This window comes from Buteo buteo, chromosome 17 (genome assembly GCF_964188355.1).
Source record: "Buteo buteo chromosome 17, bButBut1.hap1.1, whole genome shotgun sequence".
Lineage (NCBI taxonomy): Eukaryota > Metazoa > Chordata > Aves > Accipitriformes > Accipitridae > Buteo > Buteo buteo.
Window position 1 is genome coordinate 20,953,761 of NC_134187.1, and position 20,402 is coordinate 20,974,162.

The following is a 20,402-nucleotide window of genomic DNA, read 5'->3' on the forward strand; positions in this document are numbered from 1 at the left end:
GAGGAGAGAAGTATGCGCTCTCCACCTCACCTGGCACCACATGTTCTCTACATGACTCCACAGCTGGTGCAGAGAGACAGGAATACAAATGGGATACACTACACCTTGCTGGCAGCGCATGAGCTTTCAGCACTGCAGTACAGTAATGGGAATTGGAGACAGCAGGGGAACTAAAACCAAAAACCTGGATCTGCAAAGACTGCAGGCAACTTGGAAAAGGAACTATTAAGCGGTTGTAATTCCTATACTCTGTCCTAAATGAATACATATGGGGCAAGAATGGGGAGGAAATGATTCAGAACCATATACCTAAATCTAAATACCTCCCGGGCTGGGATTTATCTCACTTAACTTTGGCAGGCCAAAAAAGGAAAGAGTTATACATCTAATATACCTATATTCTCATTCCAGCAGACAGCAGAGAGAGAGAATGATCTTGACAGGCACCTATTTTTTTTTCCTGGCCGTAAGAGGATCCTATGCGACTGCTTGTTGCTTGGCTAAATTTAGGTGATGTGATTCCTACCCTTACTGACTTCCCTGTACAACCTCAGTGGTTTCAACTGTGGTACATTCAAATGGAAATTTTTGAGTTTAAAAACAAAAAAAAAAGCAGCAGCAAAGAAATATAAGCGTGTTTTCACCCAAGGAATAGAATTCTTTCTATCATCGAGGCAGTTGAATTTGTATACTGCTTCCTATACACAAGGATTTTCTTTCCATCTACATGTACCCCACATTCTGTTGCATAAAGAAAGCAAGACCCTCCCAATCCTTTTTCTTTTTTTATATGTATGTTCAAAGCTCATATTTCATAAGCGTCTCCCTATTCAAACAGAAATTCCACTCCACTGCGATACGGAGTATCACTTAGATATACGTACACATAAAGGCATAAAAGAAAAGGTTTACACACTATGACATATACAATTAAAAAAGCCATCAAAGGCATAAATATGATCTGGATTAATAACCCTGTTTTGAAGCCAAATTTTAAGTTCTACCATCCTCCAAGGAAACTGCAGGAATGATTTATAAAAATCATAAATAATGTTTAAAGTGGAACAACTACAACTTAACTTGTTCTCTTACCTGCTTATGAACCACTCATTTATTTGTGAATATTCTTTTAAAAAATAACACCATTAGAATATACTGGGGAAAAAAAATAAAGCCTTGAGAAAGTTACAAATATAAGAAACAAGTCTCTATAATGTAAATGAACTAGCAGCATTACCTTTAGGTGCTTCTACTGATTGTGACTACATTAACATTCAGTGTTACGTTTCAAAGAAAATAATTAGGATCCATGAGAAAAGCTGTACATATTCAATAGCTGGCTATCTGAATGGTGCAAAACAGAGAAATATAAATTATTCCAAAGAACTCTCTCCTAAAAAACCATCTCCAGCACAGCATTGACACTTCAGCCTACAAAGAACCCTCTAATTGAACAAATTAAGAACAGGAGCAGTGAGAAGCACATGCAGATCAACTTGTTTCCTGTGCTTCTTGTTTCATCATGGCAGCTTCACTGCCAGTTTCTGTTCCCTCCCTCCCCTCAGTTTCTTCAACTGTACCTCCTACTGCGAGAAAAGAGGTGTACGAAGAAATAAATGTGAGGTGCTGATTCATCTCTGTTTATTTCTGCCAAAGGTAAATATGAAGAGCTTTGAGAACATTGAGAAGATTGGGGATAGAACCACAAAGGAAGATGATAGTGAAGTTTCATGCTGGTAGAAAACTATGTGAAAAACAAGAATATTAACAGAGTGATGAATAATTTGGGGCAAGGGTCCTTAGAAAAAAAGTAATCCATACTGCTTGTAAAGCTGTTACTAGGAGATTTTCTGAGCTAAGCATACAAGGCATATATTAGTATGGAGGGCTGAAAAGATACCCTTACATCTTTCTCCACGTTGCAGTATTCCCTGTGCTCCTCTGTCTTATAAGAACTAATTCTCTACAGGCTAGTACCAGAATCATTATTTCTCATCTACCAAGTAACACCTTCTAGATATGTTAACATCCAGGGGTAGCATCCTTATGCAGTGACGACTTCTCACATCTTCACTACTGAAAGATGACTCCTCCTTTACACTTGATCCCCAGAGAGCTTGCCTTTGCATAGAAGTTAGATGATTCAGTACTTCAAAAGAGTAGTCTGACATTAGCAGAAGTGTCACATTGTGGCAGAGCTATTTTTGTACTGCCTACATTAGGATTGTCTTCTGACATCAGCAGGAGATCTGACAAAGAGCTGCCAGTTGCTGAACAAGACTGTATTAGGGTAAAATAGCAAAATAAAGTATATTAGGGTAAAGTGCTACAGGAAAGATAGGGTGCACTGTAAGAAAACAATTAGTCTGTATCAGGAGCTCTTTAAGAACTAAAATTCTAAAAGAAATGATTCAAAATGGTATGCAAACATGTATGACAAAGGATGTATATAAGAGTAGCACAAACAGGCACAAGATGAAGTAAGAATGACTAAGATGCAGGACGAGTTGCTGAACTCAAGAAACAAGTATCAGCACAAAACCTAAAAATGTGTGGAGGTAAAAAGTGAACAATGGAAAGTATTGCTTAATACTTAGTAATAGGTCAGGTAAGAATGCTGACATTCCTTTTGCTAACAGTGTCAGCAAGAAGGTCCATTGTGACCATGTATCTAGCAATTAATTTGTATACACAGATGATGGCATAGGACAGAATAGGAAATGAATAGTTTAAATATTTGGAGAAGCAATTGAACTTAGAGTCAGCAAGGACTCATGAAAATAACCCATAAGTAGATAATGGATTATCTGATATAATCTCTGAACCAGTAGTGATTATCTTCAGGTACTCCTGGAGAATGGGGGAGACACTCTACAGAAGTGGAGAAGTGCAGAAACAGGAAAAAGCTCTGAGGAATTACAGATCCATTCCCTAACATCAATTTCAGAAGTATGATAAGAAAAGCATCATTTTGTGAAATGATAGTATTAAGGTAATAAAAAGCATTCAAAATGGATTTTCAAGAAGCCTAATCCAAAGGCCTTGCCCTAAGCACTGTGGATGTCAAACCATCTGTGTCCTGTGGCTGCCCAGAGGCAGGGAGGGCTCTCCAGCCTTCTGCTGTACACTTTAGTTGCACTCCAGCCTCACAGTCCTGGTCTTAAAAAAGAGTTTGCAATAAAAGGGATTCTCACTGACTATTACATCTCCTGTTCTGATGATCACTAATTAAAATAATGCTCTGGCCAGACCCTTCCAGTTGTACCACAGGCTGCACAGCTGACAAAACCTGTAAAGCATTAAGTCCAAGCAAAAAGTTTACTTGCTTCTCATATGGTCTGTATGGAGTTTACTCTGTATCTCACTAAGAACACAAAACATGGGAATTTATCACGGCTGTTCTTTCTCAGACCCTTCCTCGTAACAGCTACCTACATGAACACCAGGTGGACTACTTTGTTTACAGAATTCACTGTTGTGATAGATAAGACCAATGCAAGTACTTGGTACATAACAAAATATTGCTGCAGACAGGTCATAACGCAGTGATGATACTATGTCAGGACACATGCTACTGCACATAGCGCATTTGAAAAAACAGTCTAGAACCCTGTGACTAATAAAACCTGCTTGCATATATAGCCACTTTTTATTGTCTTATTCACATATATCCTTGGAGTGGTTTTTATTTTGTGCATTTCTTTAGAAAGCAAAATAATTGGGCTTAGTAACTATGAACTGGAATTGCTCTAAAAATATTATCATACACTACTTTTTGCTATTCACACAGAAGGAATTATGAAAATTCATGAATAATTTATATCACTTTCTTAGAATTATCAAATAGTAATACCCTGCAAATGCTGTAAATCACTAAATAGGGAATAGAGAATATTTATAAAGAATGCATCATAAGCAAAAATGTTTGATTTTGTCAAGACATTGCTTAAGCAATTGAATATTTAAAAAGAATTAGTGTAATAAGTGAACTATTGTGATCAAATGCGATTCCAAGTAACTTTTGAAGAGCAGAAAAATAAATTCAATTTATAATCTGTTTTGACCAAAGATTTATGTTGAAATCCAATAAAAATTCTACACAATATAATCTGAAGACCTAAGCAATAATTAACCTAGAGTACAAAGCATAAATTAAAGACATGCTACTAAATCATAATTTATAAAAGAAGTTACAGCCTGAACACATCTAAAGAAAAAAAGATTAAAAACCTGCACAGGCAATTCTTCCAGGGACAGCTGTGCTCCTATGTTTTCATCATCGATTTCTAGCATTTCAAAAAGACTGAAATATATTTTCAATATTGTACAATATTGAGTTCCCTATTTAACTTCGTGATTCATTCCAGAATCTTCAATAGTTTTCAGTTGTCCTTTCTTGGAATAATAATGTGCTGTCCAAATAATAATTTTCTGTTTCTCCAGGGATTATTTTATACTTCTGCTTGCAATAGCAAATGCTTCTTGTGAATTTACAGGAATAACTTAAAACAGCATAAGCACCTTTATACTTCTGGGGAAAAAGATGGAATAATATGACCTTAAATAAATCAAATCTTAGACAACTTAGGTAAAAAATACTGTCTCCCAATAAGCCTCTGTAAGTCACACTTCACTAGCTACAGAATTTCCACATGCCTACTTCAAAATCAACAAATACTAATTTCAAGCACATTTTAATTACAAAAATGTAAAAATGGAATATTTGGTCATATCTAAAGCTCTGTGAAATGACCAGAAAGGATAAATGGTTTGCCTCTAAAAGTCTTTAAAATAATAAATGCAATCTGATTTTCTACCACTCTCTCTTCTATAATAACACTGCAAGTCTTGAAAACTTCTTGATACTTTTGATTGACCAGACAACTTCTCCCTGCTCTTTCTTTTCTCCTTCTCCCCATACACATGCGTTTTATATACTGTATCTTAAATGTCAATTATTTCTCCCTGCTCTTTCCTTTCTCCTTCTCCCCATACACATGTGTTTTATATACTGTATCTTAAATGTCAATTATTTTCTACCCTTGGAAAATTAGAAATAATTTTACAATAGCATAGAGAAGAAAATATGCAGAAAGTAACATACATTTTGAAGTGTCAAATCACTGATGTTAGTTGATATTGCTCTCAGCCAGTCAGCACTCTCCTGGGCTGTATAAAACTGAAGTATCCCAGTACTAACTCCATCGAGTGCCAGTACTTCAAATGCATTAGATCTGCAGTAAGAAGAAATATATCCGTAAAGGAAGATACGTCAATTTTCTGAAACTGCCCAATATTTCTCAGTGTTCCAGTGATTTTTAAACCTTTTGATAAGTTTTGAGTCTTAACTTTACAAAGCAATAGAAAGGCAACAAAAAGAAGGATAATAATGGGCAGTACCAGGAGCAACACATACAGTTAAGTACTTTCTCTGTACCAGCATATATATGTGCTGATCATTTACCTCCCTTGAATATACATATTATGTTCATACTTACTGAACTTAAGGTAGTGTATACAGGAAGTATGCATTAGATCTTTTTGAACAAACATGAACATTTTTTAAACCAAAATTACTATTTTCTTTATTGCATTTTGGTTTCATTTACTAGGTATGTATTAAGTTGCAAAGAACTGCCTTCCCTAGCTTTAATTTCTTGTATTCCTATACTTTTCTACATAACATTCTAAGCAATGTTTCCTTTAAGCTCTTTTATGACATAGGAATTTGAAAAATGTACTTAGAAGTTTCTTTAAATAATTTTTGAATGTAGAGCCCTTTCTCAAAACAACATTGATACATGCTAATGTGTAATTGCATTTTATTAATTTTTTATGCATCTTTTACGTGTTTATAGCAACTTTATTCTGCAAACGCCAATGCTTTCCTTCCTATCTGCAGTAAGTTAGGTGCTGTGTATGTACCTCTGAAATCCCCCACATTTGAATGCTGGTATGATATGCTTTTTTTACTATGAGATTTTTCAATAGGAACAACAGAAGTTCATTAAGTAGTGGCATGGAAGTACAGTGGTCTAAGTTTAAAACATGTGACATGCAATAGTTTCAGCAACTAAACTTCAGAAAGCTACCTAGATTATTTAAGTGCCCATGAGCGTCATGAGAATTAGATTTTAGTCATATACTATTGTGAAAGACAATTATAATTATCTGAATGATTGTGCATATATTTGTTTTGTATATAATATGGAAAATATCACTGCTGCCTTCTACAGTTACAAATTAGATATTTATACTTACATGCTACATAGCTTTCTTTTTGGTACTAACCTAGAAGGCGTCAAACTATTGAATCAAGAATACTGCTCTGTGAAGTTGCTGCGTTTTCCTGGGATTCTCTGATCTAAGATGAAGTCCTCTACTGCTTAATTTAAGATATATGCCAACACAAGCATTCAAAATGACACATAGAGGTTAACAGGCGGTTATTGATTGCGTGGTTTAACGTGGTTTAACCTGGCCGAAAGCAGGACATTCATTCATGACTTACTGAAAAAATTATTAACCTAACATTTGTCATTTGTAGGGATTTCGATGGTGAACATGAATACTAAACTCTATATACTTGCTAAAAAAGGTCATATAAAATACCCATCACACACAATATTAACAAGACAAAGTATCCTAATAGATATATATATATTAACTGATATACTTTACTGTTAAAAGAGTAGTAAAGCATTATACTTGCTGTTCACAAAAATAAGATTCTTGGTCTGAAGACTTAAATATATATTGGCTGATTCCCTTCTTTTCCTTTTATGATTGAATTATCATGGTAACTACTAAAACCTGATGACAATAGGACAATTCTGCATCACTTTCAGTAAATCTGTTTCACCTCTTCAGAAAGAAAGAAAAGGTCAAAACAAATCCTTTTATTGTCTTCAAGCAAACTGAGTGAAATAATCACCTCTCAATAGCATACTGTTCCTTTTACCTAAGGCTCTGACAAAGATCCCAACAGTGCTGTAATGGAATGACTTATGGTATGATCTCTTCAACATCCCACTGAGATAGTGAAGATCTGTCATGCCCTATGCACTGATACACAGTGGAGCATGGAAACAGACTTAATTTGGTGCCGTGAAGAGAAGCCATTCACAATGCCTAACGTAGTTACCAAATTCAAATATCAAAGCTAAGATGCTAGAATCCTTACACAGACAGAGAGGACAATCCAGAGCATTTAACCGAGCCAAGAAATAGTACGTGCTCTCCACTGAATCCTCAGGGTGCCTAGGTATTAACTCAGCTTCAGTAGATGCATAAAGGCACGCCGTGTGAATGCCTTATCCAAGCGGCACAAAGTTATACAAGTGGCTGATGAAACATCACAGAAGGGAACTCCTCAACTAATGCAACCAACACAGGCAATCAAGATTAAAACATGACAAGTTTTATTATAAAAATTAACCAATCTTTTATCGTTTAAAACATGGTGCTGGCCATCGTGCAGATTACACTTAAACTCTTGTTGTCCTTTACCTTACTAAAATACGGTGATCAGTTAAGAAAGTTAACAAGATTCAAACAAACGCATCTAGAGATGGGAACGCTTCACTGACGGGGTATTTGCACAGAATCAGATAGGGTGTGAGGGTTCCTGCAAGTCCTCTAGTCCAGCCTCCTCACTAACTGGTTTAAAATACAAATCTCTTTTCTACAGGAAGACCAAAACTGGACACAGTATTTTAGACACTGGTATTTCAGATGTGGCCTCAGGAATGCAAAGTAGAGGAGAATAATCACTTCCTTTGACCTGCTGACTATGTTACTGCTAATGCAGCCCCATGTGTGAGGCTTCATCACTGAAAGCGTGTACAGCTAACTCATGCTCAAGGGGGTGTCCGCCAAGACGCCCAAGCCCTTCCTGCAGAGCTGTTCCCTCGCCCCTGCAGGCTGACACGAGGACACCCTTCCCCAGGAGCTCTGTCTGGTCCAGGGGACATGCCAGAGGTGGTCAACCTGCCTGGCACAGGGGACGGAGACCTTTGGGGCACCACTGGCCCCACGGTGCTGACTCAGGAAGAAAGCTAGTTTTACCAGAAAGCAGTTCAGTGCATCAAATGAAACAAGAGAAGAAAGAGCCAGGGGTTTTCAAAGTTTACAGATGCCAGCCACGAAGTCTGTGCTAGTAATACAGTGATTTTCCTCTCCACCTTACTCAACTTTAGTATGATTATTTCTTGCCTTCAGTTACAATAGTTTCCCTCTACAGATCCCATAATATATTGTTACAGGTATCACACTGTGGTCTGAAAAGCATGGTGTATATAAGGCTACAAGTAAAAACAAATATCCAGACTAAAAATAAAAGCTTAACAAAATGAATGCTGAGGCTTTTGGTTTTAAGTGAAACAATCAATACAAGCACCAAGGCAGCATTGGAATTCAGGAGAAAATAAATTCTAGAGGATTAAATACCAAGCCTTTCTCCACTTCCTCAAAACATAGAAAAAAAAGTAGAGGCACAACGAAGCACCTATTCCTGTTTGCCGACAAGGATGAGCTTTCCATTTAATACCAAATAGTAGGTTTGAGAGGTCTCAAGGTGCTATGAAGTCATCTCATTGCCACAAAATAAGATGACATGCCTTGGCTTTTTTTTTTTTTTCTCTGAGGCTGCAAGCTCATTTTAAAACAGAGTTAGAGGAAATTCCCATCTCTTCTACTACTGCTGTTACTGTAATGACTATTGCAACTAGAACCAGAAATGAATGTTTGCTTTTCCTAAATTCTAGAAATGTGGCCCAAAGTACCCTCACTTTTCTTATTATTTTCAGATTTGTCTCCCAATCTGTAAATTTTTTCCTGCAAGCATTTCCACTAAGGAGCATGAGGCACTGTTTTCTATACTCAGCCTCCTTCTATCTCACTTTCATGGTGAAATGATGAATGGCCCTGCGTTCCTGGCCTCTTTTGGGTTTTCTTTACTGCATTAATTTCTTTTAATAAAATAAAGACCGTCTTTGTGAGAATGGCAGCCAGAATAACAGATGGGCATTGGTAGACTTAAGTTGTCTTCCTGACATGGACACTTTTAAACAGTATTAATGAATATTAATAAAGCACATTTTTGCCATACTAGCAGTTAGCTACTATAGAGGTGTTAAATCCAAAGACTCTTCTAAGAGAAAATGTATTTTCAGTGCCAGCTGAAATGGGAAAAGCTCAATTCTTACTTTATTGGAGGCTAAGAATTTCAGCAAAATATATTTTAAGATTTTCAGTATCTGTGGCACGTGAAACCATCTTTCCATTAGACTTATCTCAATGTTTTACTGTATTTCCTTAATAAAAACCGAGATGCTTGTCTGACAGCAGTTGTTTTACTGAAGTTTACTACCATGCTGATATAATTTGATCAGCTTTGCACCTCGCCAAGTCCTAAATCAGTCTTCCTTCCTGTTTATATGATATTTTGATGTCTGACTTGAGTTTTTATTGCTTTTCTTACAGCATTTTCTCATGGCTTGTTTACAGTACTATACGGCCCTCTTAGTAGAATTTCTATTTAGCCTGAAGTTTTGTGGGCTATGGGTGGATCTGAATGGAAATTCCCAAGAAAGAATTATCTGAATTACTTAATCTCTTTGAAATTCTGCGTTAAAAATAATGGGATTTTGTACTGTCAATGTCATACAGCCACATTATCTTAAAAAATGTTCAAATTTGCTTATATAATTAGACTATTAACAGAAACTATGTAGCTAAAACGATATCAAAGTATTAAACATAAACTTGGATTGCATTTCATGTTTGGGTTTTTTTGTGAGCTTCCAGTATTATAACTTTGGTTTATTTTGTATTAAACTTGGAGTAATGAAGTAAGATAACTGAAGTAACACAGACATTACATTTTTACAGGTATTTTCTTAACTGATGTGGCAGTAGAAGCAGCTGTATTCCATTAGATTTGTAATAACTTGTGCAGAAGAAAAGGACAGTGGGAGAGGGGACAGTTTTAGCATTCATGAGACCTCTTATCCTGTTCCCCATGAAGTCACACAAATAGTTACACTGGCACTACTAAGGAGAAAGAACAAGGGTAATATCGCCAGCTGAAAGAGAAAAGAGAGTAGGATACAGGTGTGAGGTATTTGGCTTTGCTGCAGACAGAAAAATCTGAGGAATTACAGTCTCAGCATGCTTTATTTGTATGAAAGAAAGAGGTGGAGGAGTCTTGCAGGGAAATAGGAGCAGCTTGAATGACTGAAAGCTATATACAGTATCAGTGTGCTACTGTTGTCTCTTGAGTGCAGAATGTATAGCAGGACCAGTCACTGTTGTGGGCTGGAGAATGGGTTGTATATATACTTACTAATATGTGTTTTATAATTCCAGTACAATTATCAGTTAGTGGTAATTCAAGTGAGATGGATTTCACCCCATTCAAGCATATAAAAATTCTGTTCCCTAAGTACATGGATGACAGGCAGCAGAAACAAGCTGGAACACAGCAAAAATCAATTCAACATTAGATTTTTTGATTTTTATTTTTTTTTCCCCCACGAAGGTGAACAAATACTGGCACAGGTTGCCCAGTGAGGTTGTGGAACCTCCATCCTGGGAAGTGTTCAGGAATTGACAAGAGATCGCCCTTAGCAATATGTTCTCATTAGACATGCATTGAACAGGGAGCTGGACTAGGTGACTTCCAGGATCCCTTCCAGCCTGAATTATTTGATGAGTCTGTAAGTGACTCATGCTAAACTCAGGAACTGTTTTGTTTTATCATAAGCAAATGCACAAGATAGGTGAGCTGGATCATTCTCTGGAGATGGTTATTTCTCTCCATTGACTACCAAGGTGAGGCCAGGGATTTAGTAGGTGAATGACTGTTAGATGTCTACAGTCAGGTGAGACGAATCTCGTCCATTAAACTCCAATCCTGCAAAGATTTTAAGCATGTGAATGGTCCCACAGCATTTAGGTGGAATGTAATTTTGCCTTAAGTTATTGACATGGAGATGTCGTCTTAGATTCAGAGGATAAGTCACATGTTAATTCTACTCAGGAAGTACAAGAAAATATTAGTAAATATAAATCAGCAAATCAAACACCATTTTCTGAATGCATTGGCAAAATAATTATTACCAAAGTTAAAAACCCTGCAGCTGTATTTTTAAAACATCTTAATGCAAGTATTTACAATTTATTTTAATCACTAGGATAATAAAGATGCATGTTATTTTCTAATTACTCCTTAAGCACAATGGAAGTGTGTGGGAGAGGTCAAAATTTTAAATAATAAATCACTCAACTGTATTTCACAATATCCCTTGTAGGATGACTGGATTTATTTTAATTAGGTCTTCAGAGCTGATTTGATATGTCAATGGCTTCAGTATCCAATATAATACATAAGTGTCTCTAGGAATTTTTTTACATACTTGAGATGGCTAACAAAATCTATATTTGGATAATAATTATTGGACTGCCTGCCACTGCAATGCCGGTTCAGGTTCAAGCTCTATAAGTCTTTTGGCATGAGGAGAGTCTATAGTTCACAACAAATCTGTCATCTGTCATACAGAGATCATCAGTGACATTATATTTAAATTATATGCAAAAGATTACTTCTTCAAGATGTTCAATCCTCCACATGATTTAAATATTCAATTTATACTGTCTATGAAATTCAGACATGTTTGTTAGTGAAAAATAGATGTCCATGTGCTTGACTTACACTGAGTAATGTGGTGGATTTCTTTGAAATCTAAATACCCTCTGCTTTCAGAGGAAAGAGCAATAAAGCTCGATCATATAATTATTATTAGTATTGATAACACATTGCAAATCAGTTTCTTTTTTCCCATAACACTCCTCTGAAAATATGTATTTCTTGAACAAATAGGTATTTTGTAAAGTAACAGTGATAAAGCTAAGTAATGAGCATCACAGATTTCAACATATTCAGATGGCTCTGGAGTTTTTTTTCTTTTTTGTGTCAAAGTTAGTGGGAAGCAAGCAGGTCTGCTACAGAAACTCAAGGCTATTTATCCTGAGGCATTTATTGAAGTCTGGGGGCAGAGCCTTGCTGAGCTAATCCTGGTGGATTAGAATTCACTATGTTGTCAGCAAGCAGAAGACAAAATAAGCCTCAACTTCTCCAAAAAACAAACAAACAAAAAATAATTCTTTGAATGTAGTGGTAATATTAATAAGAACAATTCCCCAAGAGTAATAAACTGTTTATCTTTTTTGGGGGACAGGATTTATTTTGCCTTTTCTTCTGCTTGCTGGCAATATGCCATGGTGTGATCCACCACTCTTCTAAGCGATGGTATTTACGAGAAAAAACAAGAGTGAAGACGTGTCACATCAATTTTCCAAAGCAACACATCATGTTTGGGGGAAAGCGGAAACGGTTCCTGAGTACATGCATCCTGAAAAGAATGAAAGTGCTTCATTTTTGCTTGTGCACTTAGTGCAGTACAGATTTTAAAACTAGAAGCTAAATATCTCGAGGATGAAGGTTCAAAAATAAATCAGCTCACTCTCCCTATGTTGGCTTCATGCTACTGAACAGAATTAAAGGGATATATTTAGGCATGTGAATACATTGCCCTAGAATGCAAAGAAACAGCATTTTCCTTAGTTTTCATGTCACTGATTTTTGATACACTTTTAGACTGCAAGTATATTACATCCAAAAGTATGTCTAATTCTGGCCAAAACATTTTACATCACTTCTCACATAAGGAACAGGTACTAAAGTGGTCCCAGTCTCTAAGAATCAATCAATATTCAGTGCTGATCTTTTATTCTGTATGGCATAGGTCCTGTCTAGCTTCTTTTCCCTGCCTATACCTTGATTTTTCTCTGATTTAGCAGCTTACTCTAGCCAAGGGTAAGTGGCTAGAATTGTGGAGAGATCTGCAGAATGCCTAGTTGCTTCTCAGGTATCTTTCTGTTTACAGTCTGTTGAGCAGATCTTATTCTGTAGCCTGCATTTACCTGATCCCTTGCAATTGATTTCCAGAATGTCTTGCTCCTTGAGCAGAATTGTGACAAACATACTGGAAACACTTATTGTAATGATGCTCTTAAAGAAAAACACACACAGCAGTCTTCAGGCAGTCCTTAAAGAACTGTACATAGCACATTCTTTTTTTAAAAACCCACTGACTTCATGTTTTTTTCTTTTAAAATATTGCCTGAACAATGTAGTAAAAAAACAATAAATTGCCCTGTCCCTCATATTCCTGAAGACATAATAAAGTGCTTGCTGGAGTGCTCCAAAGATCAACAAATTCAGAACAAAGGTTACAGAATGGACTCCCATACAGGCAGATGCCAAGCTAGTTTCAGTACATTGCAACCACAGTCAAAAAGTCAATAAGCATGGTAGAAATCACAAAACATTGTCCATAGTGAAATATATCAATTTTATCATATGGCTATCAGGTCTAAAAGCCATAGAAAATGAATGTCACTTTCCAACTCTATGCAGAATGGAAAAAAAAAAAAGTTAAAGTTCCTTAAGTGCCAAAGGAAACCCCAGTTGCCAAATCCTAAAACACTACAGGTAAAAATAGGAACAGCAGGTGACAGTACAATACCTTTTGAGAAAAGAGAAAATTTCCAATAGAAAATTCGACGTTTTAATTTGAATAACCAGAACTGTACATGGATTTTAGATGAGGCCTTCGTAGAGTTTGTATAATGATTTTAATGCTTCTTACTTTTGGAAAGTATTTCTCCTGCTACACCCTAAAATACCTGTTTCTCCTTTATAAACCAACAGGACAGCGGTTTTTCAGCGCTATTCTCTGCCTTACTACTGTACCCAGTCTTTGCCTTCCTCTGCTGCCATCTGTCAAAAGGCTTCACCAGGCTCCCACGAAAAACTGTTTCATAGTTTTTTTTTGTTGTAGTAACAATCCTTAATATCACCCCCCTGCACTTTGAACTATTATGTTGCATCCCATTTCCAAGAGTTCCATCCTTTCATAACACATTGTGCTCCTCTTCTGTACTGATGATGCTGATTCTGTGTCACCAATGATCTCAATTAGTGTACTGTTTTCTGCAACATCAAATAGCCCTTAAGGCAAGCTATTAATACTATCCCTCCAAACCTATACTTTCATTTTCATCTTACCTTTTATCAGACATTAATCTCTCTGCCATTGTCTCCCACCCTATCGCTCCATATTAGTTTGATTGTGATAGCCTTCAGGTACATACTCGTTCTTCTTATCCTCATGTTCAACACAATCATTACGGAAAACTGTCAGCAAATAATCATTCAGGTTTTGTAACTCAGATTGTGTTTAATTTCTACACCTTTCTCAAAATGGTTTATTCCATTTCTTACTTTCCAATTTATTTATCTAATTAAAGACATGTTGTTAACTCACTGAAATGTTAAAATGGAAAACAGAATCCTTCAGAAAGATTCTGTTAAGAAACCAGTGAGCCAATTAACCCCCCCCACCAAAACCAACAAACGCCATTTAAAAAAACCACACAATACTTTGTAGTAATTGCTATGACCAGAATACCAAGAAATAGAAAATAACACTTAAATCTAATTAAGTTGTTTTGTAATTGGGATCATAGCTACATGGGCTCATAGCTACTGGGCCTGAATTACTTCCAGTCCACTCATTTCTTCAATTTAATTTCCATCTTCTAAATAAGCAGGTGGTTTTTCTCAATCTCTGAACTCACAATGTCAAAGAGGTTATAGCTATTGTACCTTCACTTAAAGCTCCAGTCAATACATCAAATAAAAATTATTATATAGCACTGTCAGTGTCTGCTGTAAAGGACTAAAAATACTTATCTACACATTTTTGCAAATAAGGGTTTTGATATTTCATAAGAAAAATGAAAGATTATAAATGAATGAACTATGTTCTCCACCTTCTATAGGATTAAAGATGTTTACTTCTCTATCATAAAAATAAAACCACCCCAAACTATACCATGAACTACAAATTCCTTTGGGTGAGAAAGACTTACTGATCTCATTATTTCTCTGTTAAACTTACACCACATTCAGTGATCAACTCTATCCTCAACAGTCAAAAAATGTTTCCATTACCAGCTAGCAATTAAGAGTATGCACAGGAAGAGAGTTCTTACTATGTATATTACCTTACCTCTTACAGAGAAAAATGACATTGATGGATTGGTCAGAAGTGTAGAATGATAGAAGTAATGGTGCTATATTATAAAGGTAAGTGAATAAAAAAGTTATTGAATTAATAAGTAATCAAAAAATACTAATCAGCATGCTGCATAGAAGTATTCAGATAGACTCCAATCATATCAACAATATCAAATACACTAATTAAAGGTGATTTCAGTAGTTAATACAATGATTCTCCTCCCTTGAGAAAAGGAATGACATGTACTACATTTCTTATGTTTCCTTTAAAATATTCTGGGGAATTTTGCTTTTGTTTTGTGATAGACAAACATACTTCACAGTCCCAGTCTGCAGTATTTACATTCAGTCCTCTTTATGTATAAGGAAGGAAAAAAATCTATCCCATTCTCTCTTGTTTCTGTTGATATGCATGGTGCTGACAGAATCTAAAATCTATGAAATATATGCTCTTGTGTCATTAAGTCACCAGTCTTAAGACTTCTTGGGAAAAATAAAATGAAAAGTCAAGTGAAATGGAAAGTCAAAGGTAACTCCTTTCTCTTATAATGAAAAAAGATAACAATCAGGTACAGGTGTTCCTGGCCATCTCATCAACAAGAGCTAAAAGTATGCCCTTTTTTGTACTGGAAAACTCAAATGAAGTACAGAGGAATTTTAACTGCATAGTCTAACCACGGAGGAAATAATACAGTCTAATCTGATTAGATTAGACTAGATTTGATCTAAACGACACTAGAAGTATACTACAGTCTAACAGACAACTCTAGCTACATAATGTGTTTCTAATTGAAAAATGGTCAAAAGTATTGAGCAAGATGCTGACAGGCCATACATTATCATACACTATATTTTTTTAAAAATAAAGGCAACAAAAAGATGTCCTTCAGTAACGTATCAGACTCTGTTTGACCCTACGACAGACAATCTTTTTCTTGTTCCTAAGGTTATCTGAAAGTCAGAGCTTATTTACACCACCAGAAAAAGAATGCTGAAAATATGAAACCATCTTGAATACGATGGAGAAGAAAAGTGAATGAGGTCAGAGGGGCCATCCAGACTGGCTGACAGCAGTTTATCACATCAGAACAGCAAGAGCAGTTGGACTTAAAGATACTATACATAGAATATATAATACTATGTATTAAAACAATCAGTCTGTGATTGATTTTAGTAACAAAAGTATGCTAAATCTGCTGTAGCCAACTGCAAGAATTTCACAGGTGAAAAAGCTGTTTTTCTATCTGGAAAAGAAGAATTGAAGAAAGCAAAGTGTGCATTATCTGTGAGTGGATAGACAGCAAAATAATCATACAGGCTTCAATATCCTTTCACAAGCCATAACATTTTGCATAGTTACAAGGCAATGTCAAAAGCCAAAGGGGTACAGATAATTTTGATGGAAAGAATGAAACGGACCTCTCTGAATTTAATTCAGGTAGTGAGTAGGGGTAAAGACCTTTCATACAGTCCATCTAGCTGAAGAGAAGGCACACAGCTGTGCATGTGACGCTACAGAAGATAGTTCCAATACTTTAACACCACAGACTTAAAAAGTAATCTGGCTGTTCTGGTGCCAGTGCATCTTCCCAAGATCAACTGAGGCAACTTAGAGGATAAAATGTAATGAAGCATTACAAGAAAACAAATTTATGAGAAAGAACATGAGGGAGACAAAAAGTTACAGGGATGACATATAGACTCATGGACTCATTTAACACTGAAAAAGCAGGCATGCTGTCTACCGATGTACGGAAATAGGCTCCAAATAAATATTCAGAGAATGGCAAAATTAGCAAATTGGTTAGAAGTATCCATGACATATTCAGGGGAATTGTCATGGAATCATTCAAATGACTTTAGACTGATGGCTGAAATGTGAAAGGGAGCGGAGATGTGTAGATATGGTTGAAAGGAGGATTGTTATCTAGACTGATGCCACCATTTATACTTGTAATTGCTTGTAGGTTTTATTTCATGCAAAGCAGATGCTTGATTTTAGAGAGCAACTAATGAAGACAAATGTTGGAATTTATGCTTATATGAACATGGGGAAATGTAAAAGAAAGGATACAAGTGGGATAGTATTAAAAATATGTACATGCGTTTTGGAGGAGAAGGGAATAGGATAAGAGCAGTCTGATATCCCTCAGGCAAAAATAAACACCTTTAGTAAGAACCTGGGAAACACCTCATCTGCAGTTAATCTCAAGGTGGTATTCCTTTAATGCTTATATAGATGTTCTTGTTGGTTTACCAAAATAAGCAAGGAGCATTTAGTAGAACTAAAGTATCATGGGATAGTGATAGGCTTTATGGAACAATTTCATTTTCCTTTAGAGTGTTTACAACAAAAAGGAAAAAAAAACCCCACCAGTAAAAAAAGGAGTGCTGTGTATACTAAATATATATGGGAGTGAGATGCATCACAAGGGAATGTATCTCTCCAAGACTGAAACTGAAAGCACTAAACTCCTCAATCCTTACAAGAAAAATATATTTGTGATGGGTTGATCCTGGGCCAGCAGGTAAGCATCCACACTGCCACTCACTCCTCCACCCCTCTCCAGCAGGCCAGCAGAGAGAATAGGAAGAGCAAGAAAACTCATGGGTTTAAATAAAGATAATTTAATAAGCAAAGGGAAGAGGAAAAAAAGCCAACAAACCAACCCGCAACAAAATAAGTGATGCAAAGACAACCACTCACCATCTCTCACAAGCAGAATGATGCCCAGTCAGTCTCCAAGCAATGGCTAGATGCCCCCAAACCCCTTCTTCTCAGTTTTTATTGCTGAGCATTACAATACATGGCATGGAATATCCCTTTGGCCAGTTCAGGTCAGTGGCCCAGGTTGTGTCCCATCCCAACTTTTTGCCTGCCCCCAGCCTACTCATTGAGTGGGAGCAGAGCAGGAAAAAGGGAAAGCCTTGATGTCGTGAAAGCACTGCTCAGCAACAACCAAACCACTGGTGTGTTTTTAACATTGTTTTAGTCACAAACCAAAACAGCACCATATGGGCTGCTATGAAGAAAACTAACTCCATCTCAGCCAGACCGAGTACAATATCAGAAGGTGTTTTACTTCAAAGAATTCTCAAGATGCACATGCTACTGTTTTGGGAACTGGAATCCCTTGGGATTGCTCCATCTAATGCATACAGTGCACAGAACAGGAGTGAAACTGCTTCAAACTATCAGGGTGATAACTGAACTCAGGTTTAAATGTTCTGTCTTCTTCCACTTATCTTTTAAATTTAACAACATTGATGATAATTTGATGATGAGTTGATGTCTAAATGCACACACAGAGATTTGTTCACTTACTTCACAGGAGAACTTGTAAGCCTTGAATGGCTGGAGGCTGTGATAGATTGGGAAGGGTCAGACCACATGAACTGGTCAGTTGAAACAGGAAGGAAGAAAGTGGTGGAGAAAGTGATGAGAGACTAAATAAAATGGAATTAAGAGTTCAGACAAAGACTGTGGAAGAACCTAAAACTTTTCTGGACAATTTATTATTATTCATCTGTGGTGCTTTAACACAAAATCTGGGAGAGGAGTTGCCAATTGATTTAGGACACCAATTGCTCTAAGTTAAAAGCAGCATAACTGTCCTACTAGAAAAATTATGGTTTTCAGGTCATTTTCAGGAAACAGGTAACAAATCTGGCATAGATCAAGAAAGGTATACACATGAATTTCTGGTACCTCCTGGTAGCAGGTGACCTGTATATTTGATGCTTCAATAGAGATTCCAATTCTCTCATTAATGAGAATTAGAAGTAAATAAATATAGGGTAACCCATAAAGAAAATGGAAAATAACAACGGTGAATGAACTCCTGTTCTCACACATATGGAGGACTGTGAACTACCTGGACCACAGCTGCTGGTAGATTTGAGGCAGTCCTACCACACAAAATGGTTTGCAGAAAAAAGCTGATGCATGCTGCGATGTGTTAAAACTTTTCTCAAGCCAATTATTTATTGAAGCTTTACTAAAGTTCACTTTTTCTTTCATCTTTCCTGAAGTCCAGGAAAATCACCTCTGACATCCTATCCCACTGCTACTTTATGAACCATTACTTAGGTATTTGAGATGCAAAAAGATTCTACGATCAAAAATACAATGTTTTGTACCATGTACCTTGCCAAAATCTCTTGTTAGTGTGAGTTTCTATATGACAATGATATGCAACATAGTTATGATGATTGTGCACTATGTTACCATTTGTAAAGAAAAAGGAGAGTTAATTGCAAATATTAGAATATGGGAATATAGAAGTATTATTTTAAAAGTTAATTCAAGTAACACCAAGTTTAACCTCTGTACTAGTTGCTGATGCTAACTGAATCCCCAAGACACAACAGATTATGGAAACATATTTGTAGGAGCTATATTTATTTCCTTTTTTACTTTACCTTTGGTAATCGCCATGCATGCCATTAATCTCAAGAGAAGATGGACTACATCGTTTTTAATAAGAAGACTTTCATATCTCCACTCAAAGAATTCTTATAGAGCCAACACTCCACAGCAAAATATTAGACTAGCTAAACCAGTGCTTCCCCTTTTAGATTACAAACCTTAATTTATCTGTTCCAGCTTTGTATCTCGAGATTCGAGCCATTGACAGAGGAACTGATAAGGTGTCTAGCCAGCGCTTCTCGTATTTTGGTTCATTAGCTATGGGTGAAGAAGGTGATGATGGAGCCTGTGCAGAATAAATGAGAATCAGTAAGCGCAGTTTATCAGACAATATAGTGAAAAAACCATGAATATGCATCTATGGCTCTCGTCTCAGAAGTGAATAATCATAGCAATAAAACTATTCAAGAAACTCAGGATTTAGTAGAGAAATAAAAAGAAGCATTCATGTAGAAAGGAATGCTACCTATCTTGATATTATGCTTGTGACTTAATTTCAGTATTACCTCAACATTAAAGATATTTACATTATTGTTAATATTTATAACTGACAATATAAAGGAAATAGTTTTTAGTCATAAATGTCCTAAATTTTCTCTAAATGCAACATAAAATATATTTTTGGTTTAAATTAATTTGGTCTGTGCAATGTTTCTACATGCCTCAAACAATCATCAGAGGAAAAGACACAAATAATATCCTAATGTAAAGACTACATTAGAGAATACTGGTTTCTTATTTCTGCATTGTGACTTTTACCCATAAAGTTATTTAGTAGTAGATTTACAATTCTGATTTCTGTGTTATCACTATCCATATACGGATATT

General features: G+C 36.2%; 1 protein-coding gene across 1 annotated transcript in view; it reads right to left on the reverse strand.

The window, feature by feature from the left end:
• SNTG2 (syntrophin gamma 2) overlaps positions 1–20,402 on the reverse strand; it is a 308,015-nt gene that overhangs the window by 62,214 nt on the left and 225,399 nt on the right. The window contains exons 9-10 of the mRNA XM_075049219.1: positions 19,733–19,860; positions 5,105–5,234 (exon numbers count right to left, since the gene is read on the reverse strand). Coding sequence (XP_074905320.1) covers positions 5,105–5,234; positions 19,733–19,860 — 258 coding nt within the window. The remainder of the gene's footprint in view (positions 1–5,104; positions 5,235–19,732; positions 19,861–20,402) is intronic.